The sequence below is a fragment of the Sinocyclocheilus grahami genome, unplaced genomic scaffold, assembly GCF_001515645.1.
Source record: "Sinocyclocheilus grahami isolate Dianchi unplaced genomic scaffold, SAMN03320097.WGS_v1.1 scaffold700.1, whole genome shotgun sequence".
Lineage (NCBI taxonomy): Eukaryota > Metazoa > Chordata > Actinopteri > Cypriniformes > Cyprinidae > Sinocyclocheilus > Sinocyclocheilus grahami.
In genome coordinates this window covers 289,328-310,156 of record NW_015505879.1, presented here as the reverse complement: position 1 = coordinate 310,156, position 20,829 = coordinate 289,328, and the positions used below count along the sequence as shown (strand labels likewise).

The window sequence follows — 20,829 nt, the reverse complement described above, 5'->3', positions numbered from 1 at the left end:
TGGGTTACGAGTCCGACTCTAACCATTAGGCCACGACTTCCCTGAAATATATATATAATTCAAATTTTTTTGAGAGGCACCAGTATTCATTTTCTCTCTTTTTTTTCATTTAAAAAATAAATAACTAAATGTGTCCACAGATGATAACGGACTGAACCCTATATGGCTCGGGCCGAACAATCAGCCTTCGGAGACATTTACTTTCAGCGTGTATGAACCAGACCTCACCTTTCTGCGCTTTGTGGTCTTTGAGGAAGACATGTTCTCTGACCCCAATTTCCTGGCCCAGGCTACGTTCCCTGTGAAAGGTGTTCGCTCAGGTAAGTCTATCAACTTCATTGCCAGTTATTTTTGTGAAACATTGTGCAGATTTAAGTACAAATACGGAGTTGCTGCTTTCACAGGGTACAGATCTGTCCCTTTAAAGAACGGCTTTAGTGAAAACCTAGAGCTGGCATCTCTACTGGTGTATGTTGATATACAGCAGGTGGAGGTAAGGAACCTATTTTGAAACAGGCAATTTGTTGATGATGTAATCATTTATTTTAAGAAAAGATTTAATTTTATTGAGAATACTGTTAGTTTAATGGAAATCCCCTATCATATCTCGCTTGTTTCTTCAGAAAGCGCAGGAGGAACTTTACTCCTCCTCGAAACAGTTGCAAAAGAAACAGGCGGAGTTAAGCAATGAGTTCTGCCTCTACGACACTCACTCCAACCAGTTCGTGTACTCAGAAAAAAAGATGAATAAACAGCAAAAAATCAACAACAGCAAGTTCTACTCATGAGGAAAGTCTAGTTCCCTTCCGGCCTGGTTCTAATGTTCTTAAGGGTCTCTTCCTCTCGGTTCCGCTGTTCTATTACTACTGGTTCCCTAACAGGCCCCAACAGGAAGTTGCAGCCATCTCACTCTTGTGCTCACACAGGAATTCATTACAAAGAGAATCTGAGCAATATTCATAGGTGTATACTCTGTGGAAAGTGTAGCTACAACCCAGAAGTTGTAAAACTCTTTAAATTGAGGGCATGAAAACTGCATGAAGGATTTTTTTTTTGTAACTGTGAAACTGTTCATCTATCGTCTTCATCTGATTGTAATATTTCATTTGCAGCTGTATTAAACTTTTCCTTATTGTCTTAAAAATTGAAATAGCAAACAAGATGTTATTTATTTGGTTTCTATCTTGTTTTTAATATGCTGAGGAAGTTTTATCAGGTTTGGTTGGATATGCAAGCGATAATGCACAGTCTGACAGTCATTATCTCAAAATAAATGTTTTTTTTTTGTATAATTGCCATTTGTTTGTACATTATCCTGATAATTACACAGCTACTCAATAAATAAATATGTGGACACATATTGTTTTGTACTTTTATTTGTATATTATCTTATAAAGCTTTTACTAAGAAAAATGTACAATGTACAAAGTACATTTTCAGCCTATTTACAAAAAAAACACTGCAATATATTGTTACAATAATAATAAAACTGTCTTCTCAGGTCATTCTTACTACAACTGATAACTTTTCCATGGACGATGCCAGTACAGGAAGTAGAAAATCTCAAGAACCAGGTGTTCCATATATAAAATATAATAAAACGGGCGGTAAAAGTGCACAGTGTCGCAAAGATATAAGAAGCCTGTCTGACCTTGTTGATTTTAGCAGTGAAATATTTTTAGCAATCATGCTGTCATTTACAACATTTGTCTACTACATCTCATTGCAAGAAGAGGTTAATGATGGTTAATGCATAATACATGTAGCAGGGGTTTTATACTTACATGCATCTATTATATTTAAATGTAACCAAAATCATAAAGGATTGGTTATTTAAAATAAACATACAAAAAAGGTTTATTTCAGCAGTTTGCAAAATAATAATTTTTCGTTTTTATTTAGTTTAACTTTATGTACTAAAAGGACTAAAACTGAAATAAATATGAGATGTATTTGGGGTGAAAAAAAACTAAAAAAGAAAAACACACAAGGAAGTGGCATTAAATGTGGAGATTTTAAAAGCTAGAAACCAAAAATCCTAGAAAGCAAATTTTGTGACTACTGTTAAGTTCAGGAAATTGCACATCAGTATATATCTCTCTTTCCAGTAAAATCCACTTCTTCTCACAAATTTTGTTTTAAAACAAAATGTCCACGCCACTGTTTTTCTTACAACATTTTAAATGTCTGCTTGAGAGCATTTTTATACATAGAATTTGGAAGATACAGCGTTCCAAATATTGGTTTGGAGGCCTGTGGCGTTACAAATACAGGTATTGACTATACTTTAAACCAACTCACAGGTAACTTTCATGTAGACAGTTTGGGGATTTAGTTTTCTCTTTTGTCATCTGGAAATGCTTGCTTTTCATCATAGGAAATAAGAAAGCTGATTATGCCACAGGATGTGATTTTTTTCAAGACACTATGTAATTTCTCAGTTTGCTTTGCACACCGAAACTGGAAGGTAAGTGCGTCTGAATACATGTCACATGAACGATCTAACTTTTAACAGTAATTGTTTTGATAAACATAACATAGTGAAAAGCAATCTGATGCAAAAAGCTCTGCTTCTTTACTCCATGTGAGTCAGATGCAATGATGGTGGTGAGCTGATAGTGGACGAGAGGAGACGGGTGATTGAGCATCTGCAGACGGGACTGAAATGATGGTGTATCAGCAGAGGGTTGAGAGACTCGCCGTCCAGGTCATTACAAAGAGCATGCAGGTGACCTTGATATACGCTCCGATGACAGGATAGTCAGAATGTGTAAGTTGCTTCCTTGAAAAGACACTTGAATCAAACAAAGGAATTAATGCTTTTAAAAAAAAGCAGTATTGTTATTTTACACTGTCTAAGAAAGTGTTTTGGTTTCTATAATTTTCAGAAGAATTGCTTAGGCCCTATGCAAGCACGGAAATGTATTCAAAGGAATACTAGTCATAAACTGTAGTGTTTTGTATTTTACTATATACTGTATGTTTTTATGTATTCGCAGTGGACATTTTTGAGTTCAAGGAGGTTCGCCAGTGGGAAACGTACAAGGATTTCCAACGATTTAATGAGAGCAGGGGGAGTAGATTTCGAATAATATTTTGCCAATCTGAAAAAGAGCTTCAACAGGACAGCAAACAGACAGTTTCACTGTCTTCTATGGATCTGAGTTTATTTTAAAATCGCTGAGTCTACAAGGTACAGTGGGTACGGAAAGTATTCAGACCTTGAATACTTAGGACCATGTGATATTTCAGTTTTTCTTTTTTAATAAATCTGCAAAAACGTCAACAATTCTGTGTTTTTCTGTCAATATGGGGTGCTGTGTGTACATTAATGACGAAAAAAATTTACTTAAATGATTTTAGCAAATGGCTGCAATATAACAAAGAGTGAAAAATTTAAGGGGGTCTGAATACTTTCCGTACCCACTGTATGTAACACATTTTAAGTTCACAATAAAGCAACAAAATGTATTTAGTAGTAGCATACACAACTGTGTTAGCTATCAGCATTCAAAGGTTTGGGGTCATTAAGATTTCTATTTTAAAAAAAATATTTTGTTAGGTAAGAATGCATGAAATTGATCTAAGTAACAGTAAATACATTTAAAATGTTAAAAAAGATTTCTATTTCAAATAAATGCTGTTCTTTTGAACTTTACATTCATTAAATAATTCAAAATGTTAGTGTTTTGTCACAGTGTATGATTTCCTATTTATTATCTTCAACAGCACCAGAAAATAAAAGAGAGTGATCAAACAGTTAAGGTATCCACAAAACACACCTTCCACAAGTAGAGTTTAAAATTAAAGCATCTGCTTATCTTACTCACATAACCAACCAGCCTAAATCTATGCTTATTTCTAATATCAAGTCCATTAAGTAACACATTGGGGGAATTTAGGCTTTGTTTAGACTACAAGTAGTTCCAACTTGTTTTTTTTTTTCAATTCAGTATATGTGAAAATTAAGTTGCTAATACTGGTCACACTATTTTTGTGTAAACACAGAAGCACATTGCATTTGTATGTGGGTAATATGAATGAAAAATAAAGATGGATCTGACTTAAAGGAATAGTTCACCCAAAAATGAAAAGTTGCTGAAAATATACTCATCCTGAGGCCATCAAAGATTTAGATGAGTTTATTTCTAGAACAGATTTAGAGAAATAGCATTACATCACTTGCTTACCAATAGATCCTCTGCAGTGAATGGGTGCCGTCAGAATGAAAGTCCGAACAGCTGATAAAAACATCACAATAATCCACAAGTAATCGACTACAGTCCATCAGTTAAATATATAGTTCAGTCATGAAATTCTAGATGGCGTATTCTGACGGGGTGTTAACGTAACTGATGATATTCAGAGAGTTAAACGACTTGGCACAAGCTGATTGGTTCATGCTGCATATGCAGCCAATGAGCTTACTGCCTTGCATTTATATGGCTGGCTAGCATTCACTTGAGATTCCTGCAGTGCGCTTTCAGAGTTCTCTGAAACCCTCCACCTTCCCCAGCTCCACCTGTATAGATCTGCTATGGGGTTATTTTATATGCTATTTGTGCAGCAGCAGTATGTCTTAAATACTCATGGCACCGTATCGCCATATGCATTGGCAGTAACAAGTTCCTGTACTTGCTTGCAGCAGCAGCAATAATCTACAACTACAGCAATAACCAACAGCAGTAGCAATTCAGCAGCAGCGTAGCAGATCTGTTCCGCCAAGACCAAATACATTAACATTATCATATCCATCACCATGCTAAAATGTTCAGAGAGTTGTCATGATTTAACTACTTGTCAAGCAAAAAGCTGTGTGTTTATAAGAAACACATCCATCATTAAAGCATTTTAACTTTAAACCATTGCATGTGGCCAAAATACAAGTCCATAATCCATAAAAAACATTAAAAAGTCCATAACCTTTCACATCAAAATCCACTGACATATTTGTTTAGAATGATTTTGGACTGTTTTTGCTTGTAAACAGTGCTTGATCTGTGCATATTTCTCTCCTGAATCAGACTAGATGACTTTTTCATTTGAGAAAGCAAGCAATATTAAGGATAGAGGCATTTTAGCCAGAGGGAATGGTTTACAGTGGAAAATGTCTTAATGGTGAATTTGTTTATATAAATCATGTGGATTATTGTGATGTTTTTATCAGCTTTTTGGACTCTCATCCTGACGGCACCCATTCACTACAAAGGATCCATCAGTGAGCAAGTCATGGAATGCTAAATTTCTCCAAATCTGCTGTAAATGCACATGCAAGTTTGCATTCATTTTTAAAAATATCTTGAGTAATTTTCTATTTGCTCTGAACAGCTGGAAGAAGAAAGGGGAAACACGGCTGTGAAAAGAAAATTAGACAGTTTCAAGGGAAACACTTGGAAACACTTACAGGGAGAAGGTGCACGTTTTACACATACAGTGGGTACGGAAAGTATTCAGACCCCCTTAAATTTTTCACTCTTTGTTATATTGCAGCCATTTGTTAAAATCATTTAAGTTAATTTTTTTTCCTCATTAATGTACACACAGCACCCCATATTGACAGAAAAACACAGAATTGTTGACATTTTTGCAGATTTATTAAAAAAGAAAAACTGAAATATCACATGGTCCTAAGTATTCAGACCCTTTGCTCAGTATTTAGTAGAAGCACCCTTTTGATCTAATACAGCCATGAGTCTTTTTGGGAAAGATGCAACAAGTTTTTCACATTTTTATCAGCTTTTTGGACTCTCATCCTGACGGCACCCATTCACTACAAAGGATCCATCAGTGAGCAAGTCATGGAATGCTAAATTTCTCCAAATCTGCTGTAAATGCACATGCAAGTTTGCATTCATTTTTAAAAGTATCTTGAGTAATTTTCTATTTGCTCTGAACAGCTGGAAGAAGAAAGGGGAAACACGGCTGTGAAAAGAAAATTAGACAGTTTCAAGGGAAACACTTGGAAACACTTACAGGGAAATAAATCTGCAAAAATGTCAACAATTCTGTGTTTTTCTGTCAATATGGGGTGCTGTGTGTACATTAATGAGGAAAAAAAATTAACTTAAATGATTTTAGCAAATGGCTGCAATATAACAAAGAGTGAAAAATTTAAGGGGGTCTGAATACTTTCCGTACCCACTGTATGTCTTGCTGTGCTTTATTTTTATTTTCCATATCATAATTTTTCTCCATCAGAAAACTTAAAATCTGTTTGCCAACAGTGTGTCAAATTTAAAGGATCTGATTGAAGTTTCAGTAGGCAGATTTAGGTCAATTAATAATTTTTCATATTTCAAAGCAGATAAGGAAAGCTAAAGAAAACCATGTAGTGGAGAAGGAAGGAGAGCTTTGCATTTGGATCCAATAGATACGGTGCTTTAATTTCATTTAAATCTGATCTGCTTTTTTGCTGTTACTTATTCATAGTCGTAATAATAACAACTTATTCATAGATGATCATTTATAATATATATTTTTTAATGTAGAGGTTTTACAGGCATGACTGTGTGATCTCAGATAATAAGCTACACACTTTCACATTTGCTCATGAACTCTTCTTTCTGAAACATTCAGGACGGCTCAGAGCTGCACCTGTCTGAGCCCTGGTTTTGTGGACTGTTACCTGAAGGCAGAATAATTTCTGTTAAGGGAAGAATGGAAAAGATGGAACCTTCCTGGTGCGAGAGAGTGAAAAATTCATCAGAAGCGACAGTATCTCCTTGTGGTACTTATTCTGCCCAGCCTTTCACTATTTGCTTTTTTAAAATTCTTTCACAAAAAAGTTTGAAGCTTGGTCCTAAATGAATTTTCTCACACACATGTACAGTATATGTGGTAAATGACCTGTTAAATTTTTCCTTACACTGGTAATATTGTGGATTTTCTTACTTTTTCCTCTTTTGGTTGGTAGATTACCAACTTTTTATTTATTTTACATTGCATTGGACAAATGTTTAGCACCAGGCTTACATCTTATATTCACAAAGACAAATAATGCGAAAGAAAATGTTGATATAATAATATTCTGTGTGGTTTCTATAGGACGAGCAGGAGAATTCAGCACTACAGAATCTTCTGTTCCTCAGAATATGGTCAATGGTCCTTCTACTTAACAAGCAAGCAGTGCTTTCCTAGTATGTGTGCCTTGATCGAGTATTACACACAAAATCTGATCAAGTATGATAGATTTCATTCAATCTGCGCCTCAATGGTTTCCTGCCTCGGCTCAATTTTGTGCCTCCCCACCAAATGGGATAAGAAGAAAAGATGCATTTTAAATTAAATCACTTACCCATATACATACAAATTCCAATGACAGATAATTTTTCTGCAACTGAAACTAGAAATATCTGGACACAAACTTGTGTTGTCATATGTAGGTGGTTTTACAGTAACCGGAGTCAAGCTGAAGCAGAAGACTATCTTCTGAGGATCCCTCGAGATAGAGCCTTCCTCATCAGACAAAGAGAAGACCCTGACACCTTTACCCTTTCCATCAGGTTCCTCGGTTTTTTCCATTTCATTTCTTTACTGTACCCCTCAAAGACACTTAATTTCCTTTCAGTATGTTTTTTGAATTGTCTATTTGGTACTCAGAATTGAGGGGGATATCGAACATTATCTGATTTACCAATACAACAGCAAGTATGTGTTGGCAGACGCCTATGAATTTGGTAGCCTTGAGGACCTGGTTAGCTGTTTTCGTGACAAGCTTTTCTACAGCAAGACAAAACTACGCTACCCTGTAACGCCACAGTTAGTGGAGCGCTTCTGTTTGGTGAGAGAAGAGAGAATAGACGAGAAACTAATTAGCCACAGAGCCTAAAAGAGATACAACAATTGTGACCATATACAAACTGTAGTTTTGTATCATTTTGTCTTTGCAGGTGGATCTCTCAACGTGTGATAGTGAGCAGTACAGTGAAGTAAGTATGATGGGGCAAATATTTGTTTTATTTGTACACATACAATGGTCTTAAAGGTATTCGCAAACTTATGCTGGGTACACACCACAAGATAATCGGGCTGATTTTGGGCCGATTTCTCCCCTTCCGACAATCCTAGGTAATGTCCCGATTATCTTGGTGGTTCTAAAGAAGATTTTCCTGTGATTTGAGGTGTGTTAAGTGTGACTGAATCTGCTCGGAAGAAAGTCGGAGGCGCCCCGATATTTACAATCAGAAATCCTGATGTGTGGGGGGAACCCCGAGGACAAGCATGCGTACGATCTGGAGATTATCACGTGAAACGAAACAATATCCAATCAGAAAGCGAGCTTACAGAAGATGGTCATGGCGCAGCACAAAAGATTTGGACAGCAGAGATGGAGGATCAGCTTGCCGATTGTTTATAGGCTACAACGTGTCCATTTTCTGTCAAAATCATTCCAAACACTATCATCACAATTTCTTCCTGCCTATCGTCCGCCATGTTTATTCTCAAGTCTCGAGAGATTTTGCGAGATTTCCGGTGTTCACAGTCGGGACTCTGGTTGAAAATCTGTTGGTGTGTGGTGTGCTGTCTTTGTCACATAGCTGCACACCACACACTATAGGAGCAAAACGGATAAATCTGTCTATCTGTCATTCGGTCTGTCTGTCTGTCTGTCTATCATCTATATAATTACGCATATGTATAATATTGAATAATACATAATGTTTGTATGTAAAATAAAACCATATTAAAAAAATTATACAATTATAAAAAATACTTAATTATAAATAATTACTGTTCTGTTTCATACAATTTTTCACACACAGACACACATACACTCAATTTTAAATTAGATTTTTTATTATTATATATATGGACTTCCGACTTCATGCATTTATTAAAAAGAATTCATTAAAATAATTAATTTAAAATCATTACATGTATTTAATAAATAAATAAATTATATAAAAAAATAAATATAATTATAATTATATATATATATATATATTATTATTATTTTTATTAATTTTTTTAAGCTGCAGGCCGTTACTTTTTTTGGTTAAAAATGATCCAAAATCAATATTTGAGCAAGTACATAACCAGCCAGTGTTCGAAACTATCGCCTTACTTTAACCCGATTCACAACGGTTAGCTTATAATAATGTTTTCTATTTTGAGTGCTACGGGTAGGTTTTCGTGGGAAATTTGAGCATGGCACTGCGTCATTACGTCACGTCTGTAAACATAAAGAAGTTGTCCTGGCTACTAGGCTATCGCATGTGAGGATCCTGCAGGTGGCGGATCGTTTATAGCCTTTTCTCACAGCAGCTGGAATAAAGAAATGTGTCATTTTGATGGCGGATTGTATTCCAGAAAGAATTATGTGTTTATGAAACACATGTGAATGAAATTAAATTATATCCAGTTTTAAATGTGCTTCTGATTACAGATAGCCTGGGATTACAAAGATTTGTATTTTAAAGAGAACCAGTTCGAAGGGAGCATAATTTGCTTTTTGGGTTAAAATAATTTCTTAATATTAAATTCGAGGGGTATGACAATTAGATTAGACTGTGTAGAAATTGAAATCTACACGCTAATACACACTATACTCATAGTCACCAATGCTGATGTTGTTAACATTAACAATTTGAGAATAAAGTATAACAATAATAATAATTTGCACGGTTTGATGTGATATGAGCTCATTTAGATTAAATCACCATTGGTAGTGCGATTTATTGTAATGCTTTTTTCCTCAGTTGGTCAGAACAAACGTGGCAGACTTGTTACTTACTTGTTCAGATGACAATATCCGGTGAAAATGCTTATTTGGGTCATATATTCCAAGACCTAGGCTAGAATTTGTGAGTGCAAAGTACAATATCCACACCGGTGCGGTGACTGACTGCCACACATTCACCTCAAAACATTAGATTCATCCGCGCTGGAGCCAAGCCGCTGCACAAGCCACGCAAGGAAGATTATTCCGCACACAGCTGCAATTGCATGTTTTCAAACAGAGATGGCGACAAAGAGGCAAAACTTACAGACTGCAGCTTTAAATGTAAACTGACTGATTTGAGCTCAGTGATTCTTTCAGGTTGCTAAAGACAATCCTTTAGGTGACCAGTGTAAAGGTGTGGTGGACATCTCAAAGTGTACCGTTGGTAAGATTGTTTTGACACCTGTGTAAATATGTTTGTACACATATACACTATGACTAGAGACTGTATGATTAGAGAAGCTGTGACATCTAAATAAAATCTCAACAATACTCAGCAGGCACTGCAAGAAAGATTATTCTCATTATTTTCAATTTTCAGTGCCCTATGAAAAAAACTCCTCTCGGTTTACAAAATATAAGACTTTAATACTCTCTTCCTTGTTGATTTTAATGGGTTCTCCTCAGCATGCAAAGCCAAACATGCCAGGCGCCTCGTGGTGACCCTTTTGAATAGGGAGGATTTGAAGCTAACTGAGTTCACGTGTGAGATCGTGGAGCAGGTGGATGAATGGTACCAGATGCTTCTGAACATCATCCAAAATGAGCAGAGTTTGGAGAAAGCGGTTCGTTTCTCTCTCTTTCGTGCCACACTAACTCACATTCAATATCCGTTATTGTGCTTGATTATTAATAGTGTATCTATTTCTATGTTTGATGACCAATAGTTCCTGTGAATGTCTATGCACTGACAATATCTCCCTTACTTCTCGAAATAGAGAATAGCAGAAATGGAGTCCAAAACCAAAATAGCTGTTCAGATGTCAGATATGGGGGTATACTGCCAATCTATCAAGAAAAAGACATTTGGTATGTAATATACAGAAAATTACACGAGTGAAACAAAAAATGTGGAACTAACTAAAATGAAAAGCAGCTGTACTTTATCATAGGCATCAACATTAAGCCACGTTCAAAAAATTCCAGAAATGTTTTGAGGTAAGTGAAACAGACCTTTCATTTCATGTATTATTCCATTCTGCACTGTTATGACCTCTCAGAAAATTACAACTACAAAGAGGTGCATTCCGTTCCAGATAACACGGTTCCAAAAGAGGGGAATTAAACTGCCGTGGAGAAATCAGACAGCATTTTGGAGTATAACTGCAAAGCGCTGACCCGTGTGTATCCCTGCAGTGGGCGAGTTGATTCCTCTAACTTTGATCATTGTCCTTCATGGAAACTAGGCTGCCAAAAGGTGGCTCTTAACTTCCAAACTGCTGGTAAGTGAAAGAAGAGAAAAGAGAAACTGTTACATGTTCTGAAAAAAATATCTTGAGCTCACCAAGGCTGCATTTGCACTGTAAAAATAATATTGTGTAATATTATTATAATTTAAAATAACTTTTGATATATTTTAAAATATAATTTAAATTATTATACCATTATGAATGCCTTTACTCTCACTTTTGATGAATATGTGTACTTGCTGAATAATTGTATAATGAATAATAATTACATTATTTAATAATGTATTCATTTAAAATCTAATAAAATCCAACATTACTGAGCCCAAACTGTAGTGTAAGTTGATGCATTGTTGTGGAAGTAAAACCTCAGTACTCTAGGGGGCGATAGATGGCTATGTTAAAATATTCTGTTTGGAACCTATGGTTTGGAAGGAATAAGTTTAAGTTAGTTTTATAAGTAGTACTGTATTAGTTAGAAAAAATTTGCATATCAGGCCTGATCAACCGAATGCGATTAGTAGTCACGCTAAGTATGCATCGATTTACACATTTAGAGGAATAGTTCGGCCAAAAACAAAAATTTGCTGAAAATTCCATCCAAGATAAAGATGAGTTTGATTCTTCGTCTAAGCAGATTCGTAGAAATGTAGCAATCAATGGCCTGAGGGTGAGTACATTTTCAACAAATTTTAATTTTTGAGTCAACTATGCCTTTAATGACCAGATAACTACAGAGCCCCTAAACCTAAAGGGACATGGTGTATGGCAAGCCGTTTTGACTTTTATTAATTCTCAGGATATGAATTCTTGATATCAACAATTCAATTTTCACTAGTTAAAATGTTAATTCTTGATATCAGGAATTAGATTTCTACTAGTAATAATTGCTATTTTTGATATCAGCAACTACATTTCCACTAGTAACAATGTTAATTCTTGATATCAACATTTCAATTTTCACTAGCTAAAATGCTAATTCTTGATATCAGGAATTACATTTCAACTAGTAAAAACAATAATTCTTGATATCTGTAATTGTATTTTCACTAGTTAAATGTCACCATAGGCTGCCATTCAAAATCAATTGTTGATATCAATAATTAATTTCTTACTAGTTGAAATTCCAATTTCACATATCAGAAATACAATTCTTACTAGTAAACACCTTTATTTTTGATATCAGTAATCCCCTGGTTACTAGTACAGATGTCTCTTCTTGATATCAACAATTTAATTCTTGATATCAACAATTTAATTGTCACTAGTGACAATGTATGGCAAGCCGTTTTGACTTTTATTCATTCTCGTCTATTCTTGATATCAACAATTTAATTGTCACTAGTGACGATGTTAGTTTCTGATATCATGAATGTGATTGTTACTAGTAAGAAAGCCATTTTAGATATCAGAAATTATATTGATATCACAAATATATTTTTAGATATCAAAAATAACAAATCTAACATGTTGAAATTCATTTACAGATATGAAGAATTAACATTTCAACTAGTAACAACTGAATTATTGATATCAAGGATTCACATTTTTACTAGTAACAAAGTAATTATTGATATCAACAAAGGCAGTTGATATCTGAAATTCCCCTTGCAACTAGTGAAAATTTAATTACTGATATCTTAAATAACATTTTAACTAGTAAAAATACGTTTACAGATATGTAGAAATGCCATTTTTACAGGTAAGAATAGCTATGGTAATGAGATCATGAATATTAATGAGATCTAGTTTTCCCACAATCCTCGTTTTAGCGTTAGCATTGGCCAAAGATGGCAGAAGAACATGCATGCACAGAAACGGCTCCTCCTTTGATATCAAGAATTAACATTTTAACTAGTGAAAATTGAATTGTTGATATCAATAATTCATATCCTGAGAATGAATAAAAGTCAAAATGGCTTGCCATAGTCGGTGTACATAATAATACATCAAAATGTACAGTAAACAAAAAAAAAAAACCACCGGCCTTAAAACAAAGAGAAACGCCGGTACGAATTTTGGCACGCAATATGACGACTCATTCATGTAGCCTAAATACAACGATATAATTTTTTTTTTTTTAAAGTCCAGTAAAACGTTCAAACTTTTTATGAGGCATTATTATCTGTTTTATTTTTCATTTTGGTTGTATTTTTTATTTGATGTATTAGAAGAAGGTGTAATGAAACCAAAAATAAACATATGAAAAAACGTCATGAAGTAATTTTTTTTATGTTATAACTAAATGAATGCCTTGTTCATTTTTTCCTTTAATTATCTGAAGGACTTGGTGGCCAATAAAAAGAAACAGGATGAAATTACTTTTTTTAAACAATTAACAAAAAATAAAAAAATTAATCCAGCCATAATATAATTTTCATGTTTCATTGACAAAACAAATAAATAAAGGAGGAGCCGTTTCTGCGCATGGATGTTCTTCCGCCATCTTTGGCCAATGCTGACGCTAAAACGAGGATTGTGGGAAAACCAGATCTCATTACTATTCATGATCTCATTACCATAGATATTCTTACTTGTAAAAATGACATTTCTAGATATCTGTAAAAGTATTTTTACTAGTTAAAATGTTAAGATATCAGTAATTCTATTTTCACTAGTTGCAAGGGCAATTTCAGATATCAACTGCCTTTGTTGATATAAAAAATGACTTTGTTACTACTAAAAAATGTGAATTCTTGATATCAGTAAATGTATTACAACATGTTACATTTGTTATTTCTGATATTTGAAAATGCATTTCTGATATGAATATAATTTCTGATATCTAAAATTGGTTTCTTACTAGTAACAATCACATTCATGATATCAGAAATGAACATTGTCACTAGTGGCAATTAAATTGTTGATATCAAGAATAGACGTCTGTACTAGTAACCATGTGATTACTGATATCAAAAATAAAGTTTTTTACTAGTAAGAATTGTATTTCTGATATGAGAAATTGTCATTTCAACTAGTAAGAAATCAATTCTTGATATCAACAATTAAATTTGAATGGCAGCCTATGGTGACATTTAACTAGTGAAAATACAATTACAGATATCAAGAATTATAATTTTTACTAGTTGAAATGTAATTCCTGATATCAATAATTAGCATTTTAGCTAGTAAAAATTGAAATGTTGATATCAAGAATTCATATCCTGAGAATGAATAAAAGTCAAAACGGCTTGCCATACATGGTGGTGGAAAAAATTTGGGGTGGGTGGACATTTTTTTTTTTTGCGTTCGCTTGAGAAACTTTTGCGTTCCCTCTCAAAGATATTTTGTTTTCTCTTGCAAAGATTTTTTGCTTTCTTTCGCAAATCTTTTGCGTTCTCTCGCAAAACCAGTTGAGTTCGGACAAACACTTCCTGTTTACTTTACAGATTGTAGTGATTCATAACAGCTCCATACGTTTGCAATGGAGCGGTTCATAGAGTTTTTAAACTTGGACTCAAGTTCAAATACAGTCAGCTTTGCATCGTTTAAGGCACGGTTTTGGGACATTCTAAAACGCTTAATGTGGCTTAACAGTGACATTGGAGGCCCAATTCGGTATTAATAAATACTATTAATACTAATAACAATTGTAATATTAATAACCTTATTAATAGGATTACTATCAGTAAAGCAGATAGCCATAATGCAATGTTTCTCCCCCATGAAAACCGTTAGGCTATAGAAAAAGTTTAAGGGAGGCTAATGGACGAAGACGGTATAAAACCAAAATATGGTACAGTTTATTAAAGGGGTCATCTTATACTTTTTCACTTTTTGAATTTTAGTCAGTGTGTAGTGTGTATGTTTGGGCATAAAAAGATCTACAAAGTTACAAATCTCAAAGTCCACTCCAAAGATATTTTGTTTAAAAAAAATCCCTTTTCAAGAACTACAACAAACGGCTCGTTTGGACTACAGCGTTATTTTCCGGTTTTTGTGATGTAACAAAATGGCCCATTAGAATATCATTAAAATAATTCTCACCTATGGAAATTCGAATGGTTGGGGGTGGGGAGGGGCGAGGTCGTGTTTAGAACGCTTGGTTGCGTGCATCAGACAAGACAACGACAGCTTCATGTTTTGTAATACGTAAAGTAATTCATAAATAACTATTAAAATTGACAGCAATGCATATTTACAGTACCTTTTGAATTTCGGAATTTTTGAAATAAAATATATATTACCGTTGCACTTATCTGTACATAGTAAATGCAGTTATTTTTCAGGGGTTGTGCCCGAAGCATGAAACCGTATTCAGAAAGGCACGGAAAACAAATAACGTTTGCTAACGGTTGCCTGTTACATTACAGTACATAAAATTTCACTTATCACATAAACAGAGTAAGTAATTAAAAATGTAACCAAAATTTAACCCAACAGTTGGGTTAGTCCATATTTGACCCAACATTGGGTTGAAACAACCCAGCATTTTTTAGAGTGTAGTCACCACTCTAATATGTCTTGCAATATCCGTGCGTGCAAAGGTTCTGTGTGATCCTCTTGTTCAATATTCTCGGGGTCTGAAACCGGCTCAAATTGATATGGTAATCCTTAACTATACCGGAGCAGACAGTATAGTTGTATTACTTTGGCAAGGGGTGTGGCTGAAACACCGTCTAAGCTCCAATCCCGTCCAATCACAACACGCTGGGACAGTTAACCAATCACAAAACATTCGGAAGGCGGGCCTTCATCAGACCCAAGCCGTTTGTGCCAGGCTGTAAAGAAAGGTATTGTAATAATGTAAATTATGTGAAAAATAATGCGTTTTCTAACCACCAAGCATGAGAGCATGTTCTAGCTAGAACATAGAACATACACCCCCAAATCAAAATAAAGACTTTGTAAAAGAGCATAGACCCCTTTAATAAAATATAGCCTATTATGCACAGGGAAGCAGACAAGCCCAGAATTCATAGCTTTCAGTGCTTACCTGCTTTCATGTATAATTTATTTATAAACTGTATACCGAATTTGGCCTTTTTATACCACTGTCTTAGACCGTTAATTAAGCGTTTTCTTTCTATGGGGGATACGCTTAAAGTGCAATTTACCGGGTTATGTTCATATTCTATAAAAGTATTTTTTTTCTCCTACCCCAAATTTTTTCACTCACTCTGTTTTTTTCCCACCACCATGCCCCTTTAGGGGCTCCGTAGATAACTATCCAATGAGAAAAACACATCCTTGTGCCATTGACCCACATGTGCTATTATTATTATTCATTATTTACATGTTAGCTATAAACATCTCGACTTTTGACTAACTTTCTCAGCAAGCCTCTCTTAAAACTATTGCTTCACCATGACTGTACTTGACCTTAGAAGAAGAGTTTACACTAAAGTCTGCTGAAGCGTCCCTATGATTGCTGAACTTCAGAACTGTTATAAATGTGTCTAATAAATCTTAACCTCAACCAAGTCTCTCTTCAGATAAATTCCTGCAGTTTGAATGGGGGCACGGGCTATGTGCTTAAACCAGAGTGGATGCGAGATCCAACCAAGAAACCTGCTAAACAAATCAGAATCAGAGTAAATAACTCCTATTTGCTTTAAACTGCAGTTCCTGTTGATTCAGTTGTTTTATTGAGTTCTACAATGAAGGCTAATGCCTGCATTGTTAAAGTAATGGAATAATGTCATCATTTGCTCACCTTCGTGTCATTCCAAACCTGTATGACTTCCTTTTGTGGACTAAAATGTGAGAAACGGTCATTTTGCTGCTCGAGTCCCGATTTACTGTGGAAAAGATTTCCTTTTATGTTGATGGAAGAAAGACATTTACTTTTTAAGGGCTTTACAGGTTTTGAATGACATAAAAGTGAGCAAATGATCATTTTGGGTGAACTAATTGGATTTGTGAGGTACAATTTTCTTGGGTTTCCTGCAGGTGATGGCAGCCAGGCATCTGCCCAATCCAGAGCACATCGTCAGTTCTTTTGCGCAGGTTGAGTTGTGGCCGTACCCAGGAGGTCAAGCAGACGACTACAGTTCAGTAAGGATACAGGAAGAGAGTTAGAGAGAGAGGAGTTATAATTTAGGTTATAGTAGTGCTGAATGTTGGTTTCTTTACAGAGGACAACGGACTGAATCCAGTGTGGCTGGGCCCAACGAATCCACCCAAATGCTTTAAAATAGATGAGCCAGATCAGGCTTTGTGGTTTTTGAGGAGGACACATTCTCTGATGCTAAGTTTCTTGCACAAGCCACTTTTCCTATTAAATCTGTTAAATAACTTTCTAGCCAATTTTCCATTCATTGTATGAGAACAGTGATGTTTACTACACCAAAAACACTCAAAGCAATGATATGGCTTCTGAAGACTTTGAAAACCGTGCAGAAATTGCTTGAACTACTTTTGCCATCAGTTATGTAACGCCTAGAATATATTTACCGCAGTGTGACCGGGCAGACTTGTGTAAATGTGGGCAATCATATGCTCACATATTTAGTATTATGACTTTAGAAATCCATGGATTAAATGGATTTGCACATCCAAGCACATTTTGCACGTGGAAGGGACCTTTTTCTTTTTTAAGATTAATGTACATTAACCAGGAGACGGCTGATATGAAAGCAGTAACACCACCAAAAACAAATAAAAGCCCAACTTAAAATATTATTTCCTCATTTGAGTCAGTAATGAAAAATCTTTGTTGACAGGTGTAAAGTAAACAGCCTTAACCACAAGGAACTTGCAGACGTGTCAATGTGAATATGTTGAAAAGGAGGACATGGATTAGTCTTGGTCTTGTGTTTTGGAAGATATATTCCAGATTCTGGATCATTGTGGAAATAAATTGCCAGGACTGCAGAGCAGTTACTGTGATACTGAATGAGATCTAAATAAACTGTATGTGAGTATTACATATAAATGTGTCACTGTTATTTCTCAAAATATGTAAAACCATTTTTTTGAAGCAAATGACTAAACTAAAACACGTCAATAAAGCTTTGAAAGCTTTCTATTTGAAACATATTCACAGACAGTTTATTTTGATTGAAACTGGTTCACATATTAGGCTTATTTTCCTGTTGAAGTTTGTGTTCTCATTACAACAGCCATAGAGCAGCAGCAGCAGCAACCCAGCTGTAGATAGAAGCAGAAAAACAAGAAATAAGGGCAGCAGATCTATCTGCAAAAACTCCAGGAGTCATGGGAAATGTAGTTCATTCTGTATGTACACGACTGCCGCAGGGGCCGCGCCGAGCCCACCCACATCAGATTAAGACTCAGTCTCAATTCAACATAGCAAAAAGCGCTTTTCAACAAAAATAAAAAAGCTGAAATTAATGAGACATTATAATATGTTGATAAGGAGACATTGGAAACACAAATAGCACAGTGAGTTCCACAGGATATTACAAATTAATCAGGAAACGGTTGACTGATGTACAAACTGGATTTCAACTTCAATAGATTAGCAATTGTCTCAAAGATATGGCGCTTTTTTTATAATTTCGTAACAAAATGAAGGCAGAGGGAAACCCAACCCCCTGAATCCTTCCCGCCACAGAGAAAAATAGTCCGCTTTTAGGACTGAAGACCATTACAATGCATCAGCCTGAGTTTCACCAGTGTACAGAATGGCACAGTTTCTAGTCCACCTTAATAACACACTCCCAATATAATCCATCGGTTTACACTAACTCTGTCCATCTTTCACTTTTAGAAACACGTATTGATCCATATGGTAACTGGTTGAAGGGGCTAGTGATTTGACCCTTTATATTAAATCTATATGATCAAATTGCAAACATGCAAAAAGAGAAACAAAACAGGCAACAAAAATGGATTAAACTTATCATAGTCAAAAAAAAAAAAGAACACAATGACAGTGCACTTGGTCTGGGGACGGGAGAGGCAACAAAAACGGGTGACCATATGCACACATCTAAAAAAATAAAGGCAACAAAGTCTCCCAAAAACTTGAGAAAGAGAAACGGGAAATTATATACACTCATATATACATTATACAGTATGCAACTATGCAAGATGGCAGCACACGAGTTGGTGCCATTATGGCACCCAGTACTGAACGCCCCCCTCTGGACGGCATCTATATCTGTGTGAAATCGAACGCACACACAAAAGCTGGAACTGCCGAAAACTGCTACTTTCAAGACCGGGGCAGCGACTCTCTCTGGATATAGTTTAACGTGGGCGTAGAGACAGACACGCCTTTGTAAACATAAGAAAAACTCCATTTAAGTTAAGACGGCAAACTGATTCTTTTATTTCCGACCGTCTTTTTTTTTTCTTCTACAAGATCTGTCTTGTTTCTCTACTAATCAAGATATTGACTGTAACTAATTACAGTGGTCATAAACTATATGTTCGAAGAGACGTTGATCACAAAAGCGAGAAAACGAAATATAAAAAGGTTAAACTGCATAACAAGCCATAATGAACATAGCGCAAATCTTGGCTCGATTTCGATATAAATATGAGGAACATTGTCAACCTTTGTGGCAGGACACTCGTGGTGGACTCCTATCGACCACTAGAGGCGAAGTTTACAGAGAATAATAAAGTCTATTAATCTGTTTAAAAGTCTGTAATGTATCTATGTACAACTTAACTGACGTTGCTAGGTGATGCAATCTTTACAGAAAATGTTTTAGGCACCATCTTGGTTCAGTATGCTTGACAAAAGTACTTCATAAAAGAAAAAAGGACCAGAAAGGGGGGTTCATAAATACACAGTAGTCCCAGACTACTTCCTGGACGACGTTCTCTTAAATAGGGTGTGAAATTAAAATTACACTGTACACAATGTAGCTAAAAAAAAAAAAAAGAGAAAGGAAATGATGAACAGAAACTATTTTTTTTTTGAGCGAAGCCCCTGAAATGTCCGCATTAAAAATGGGGATACGCCGATTTTCTTTACAAACACACACGTATATGAAAGCAGTGTATGGAAAAATATGCTTATTCATTCGTTGATAAAAAATGATTTTCAGAGCGATAGAGATATACAGAAGAACGTGAACATTGTTAACCGACCCATTTTACACCAGAAATCTCTGAGGATTCAAAAACGATGTATTCTGAACCGAGAAGACCAAGCACACATGTAACAAGACCAAAAAAAAAAAAAAACACATTGTGGAAGTTGGCTTTCCACACAGGAAGTGATATCAAAACTGTACTGGAATGTGGCTTTGAATATTCAGGCCTTCACCAGACGCTGGTACAACAGGGGAAATGTATCCAGGTGGTCTGATGTCTTCTGGAGGGATGAAAAAGGATGCCGGTTATGGGTTAAAACGAGGGACATGGACCCTCTTGAAGGGTTAGGCGAGAACGAGACAGAGAAAAAGTCCCCTGGTGATGTCATTAGAAAGGTTCCTGTGCTGTCTGATGATGTCACAGGACATATTCTTGCATTTTGATGCCGCTGCAAAGAGCCTCCTCGGATGAGACACTAGATGATTCTTGAGCGTTTATGATATTATCAGAAGGTCCTTGAATGAAGGCCCTATAAATACAGTCCTCGTTTCTTGATTATGTTGTGTTCGGATGATGTGTCAGCGATTTCCTGCGTCTATAAATCTCCTCGAGCGTCGTGTTCACCACGCCTCCGTGTAGCGAACGTCCACTTCTTTTAGATTGGGTAGTTTGGCCTGTGGATAGGACCAGAGATAGAGAGGTTTAGATATTGAAATGTTTAATGTGACATGTTCCTAGTTCAACATC

General features: G+C 35.5%; 2 protein-coding genes and 1 pseudogene across 2 annotated transcripts in view; 2 read left to right on the top strand and 1 right to left on the bottom strand.

Moving 5' to 3' along the window:
• Positions 1-1,348, top strand: part of LOC107559804 (1-phosphatidylinositol 4,5-bisphosphate phosphodiesterase gamma-2) — a 25,547-nt gene extending 24,199 nt beyond the window's left edge. The window contains exons 28-30 of the mRNA XM_016243772.1: positions 141-320; positions 405-493; positions 624-1,348. Coding sequence (XP_016099258.1) covers positions 141-320; positions 405-493; positions 624-788 — 434 coding nt within the window. The 3' untranslated portion in view covers positions 789-1,348. The remainder of the gene's footprint in view (positions 1-140; positions 321-404; positions 494-623) is intronic.
• A 1,320-nt stretch (positions 1,349-2,668) lies between these two features.
• On the top strand, positions 2,669-20,525 carry LOC107559803 (1-phosphatidylinositol 4,5-bisphosphate phosphodiesterase gamma-2-like; annotated as a pseudogene).
• LOC107559802 (C-Maf-inducing protein-like) overlaps positions 18,096-20,829 on the bottom strand; it is a 38,823-nt gene continuing 36,089 nt past the window's right edge. The window contains exon 17 of the mRNA XM_016243770.1: positions 18,096-20,756. Coding sequence (XP_016099256.1) covers positions 20,703-20,756 — 54 coding nt within the window. The 3' untranslated portion in view covers positions 18,096-20,702. The remainder of the gene's footprint in view (positions 20,757-20,829) is intronic.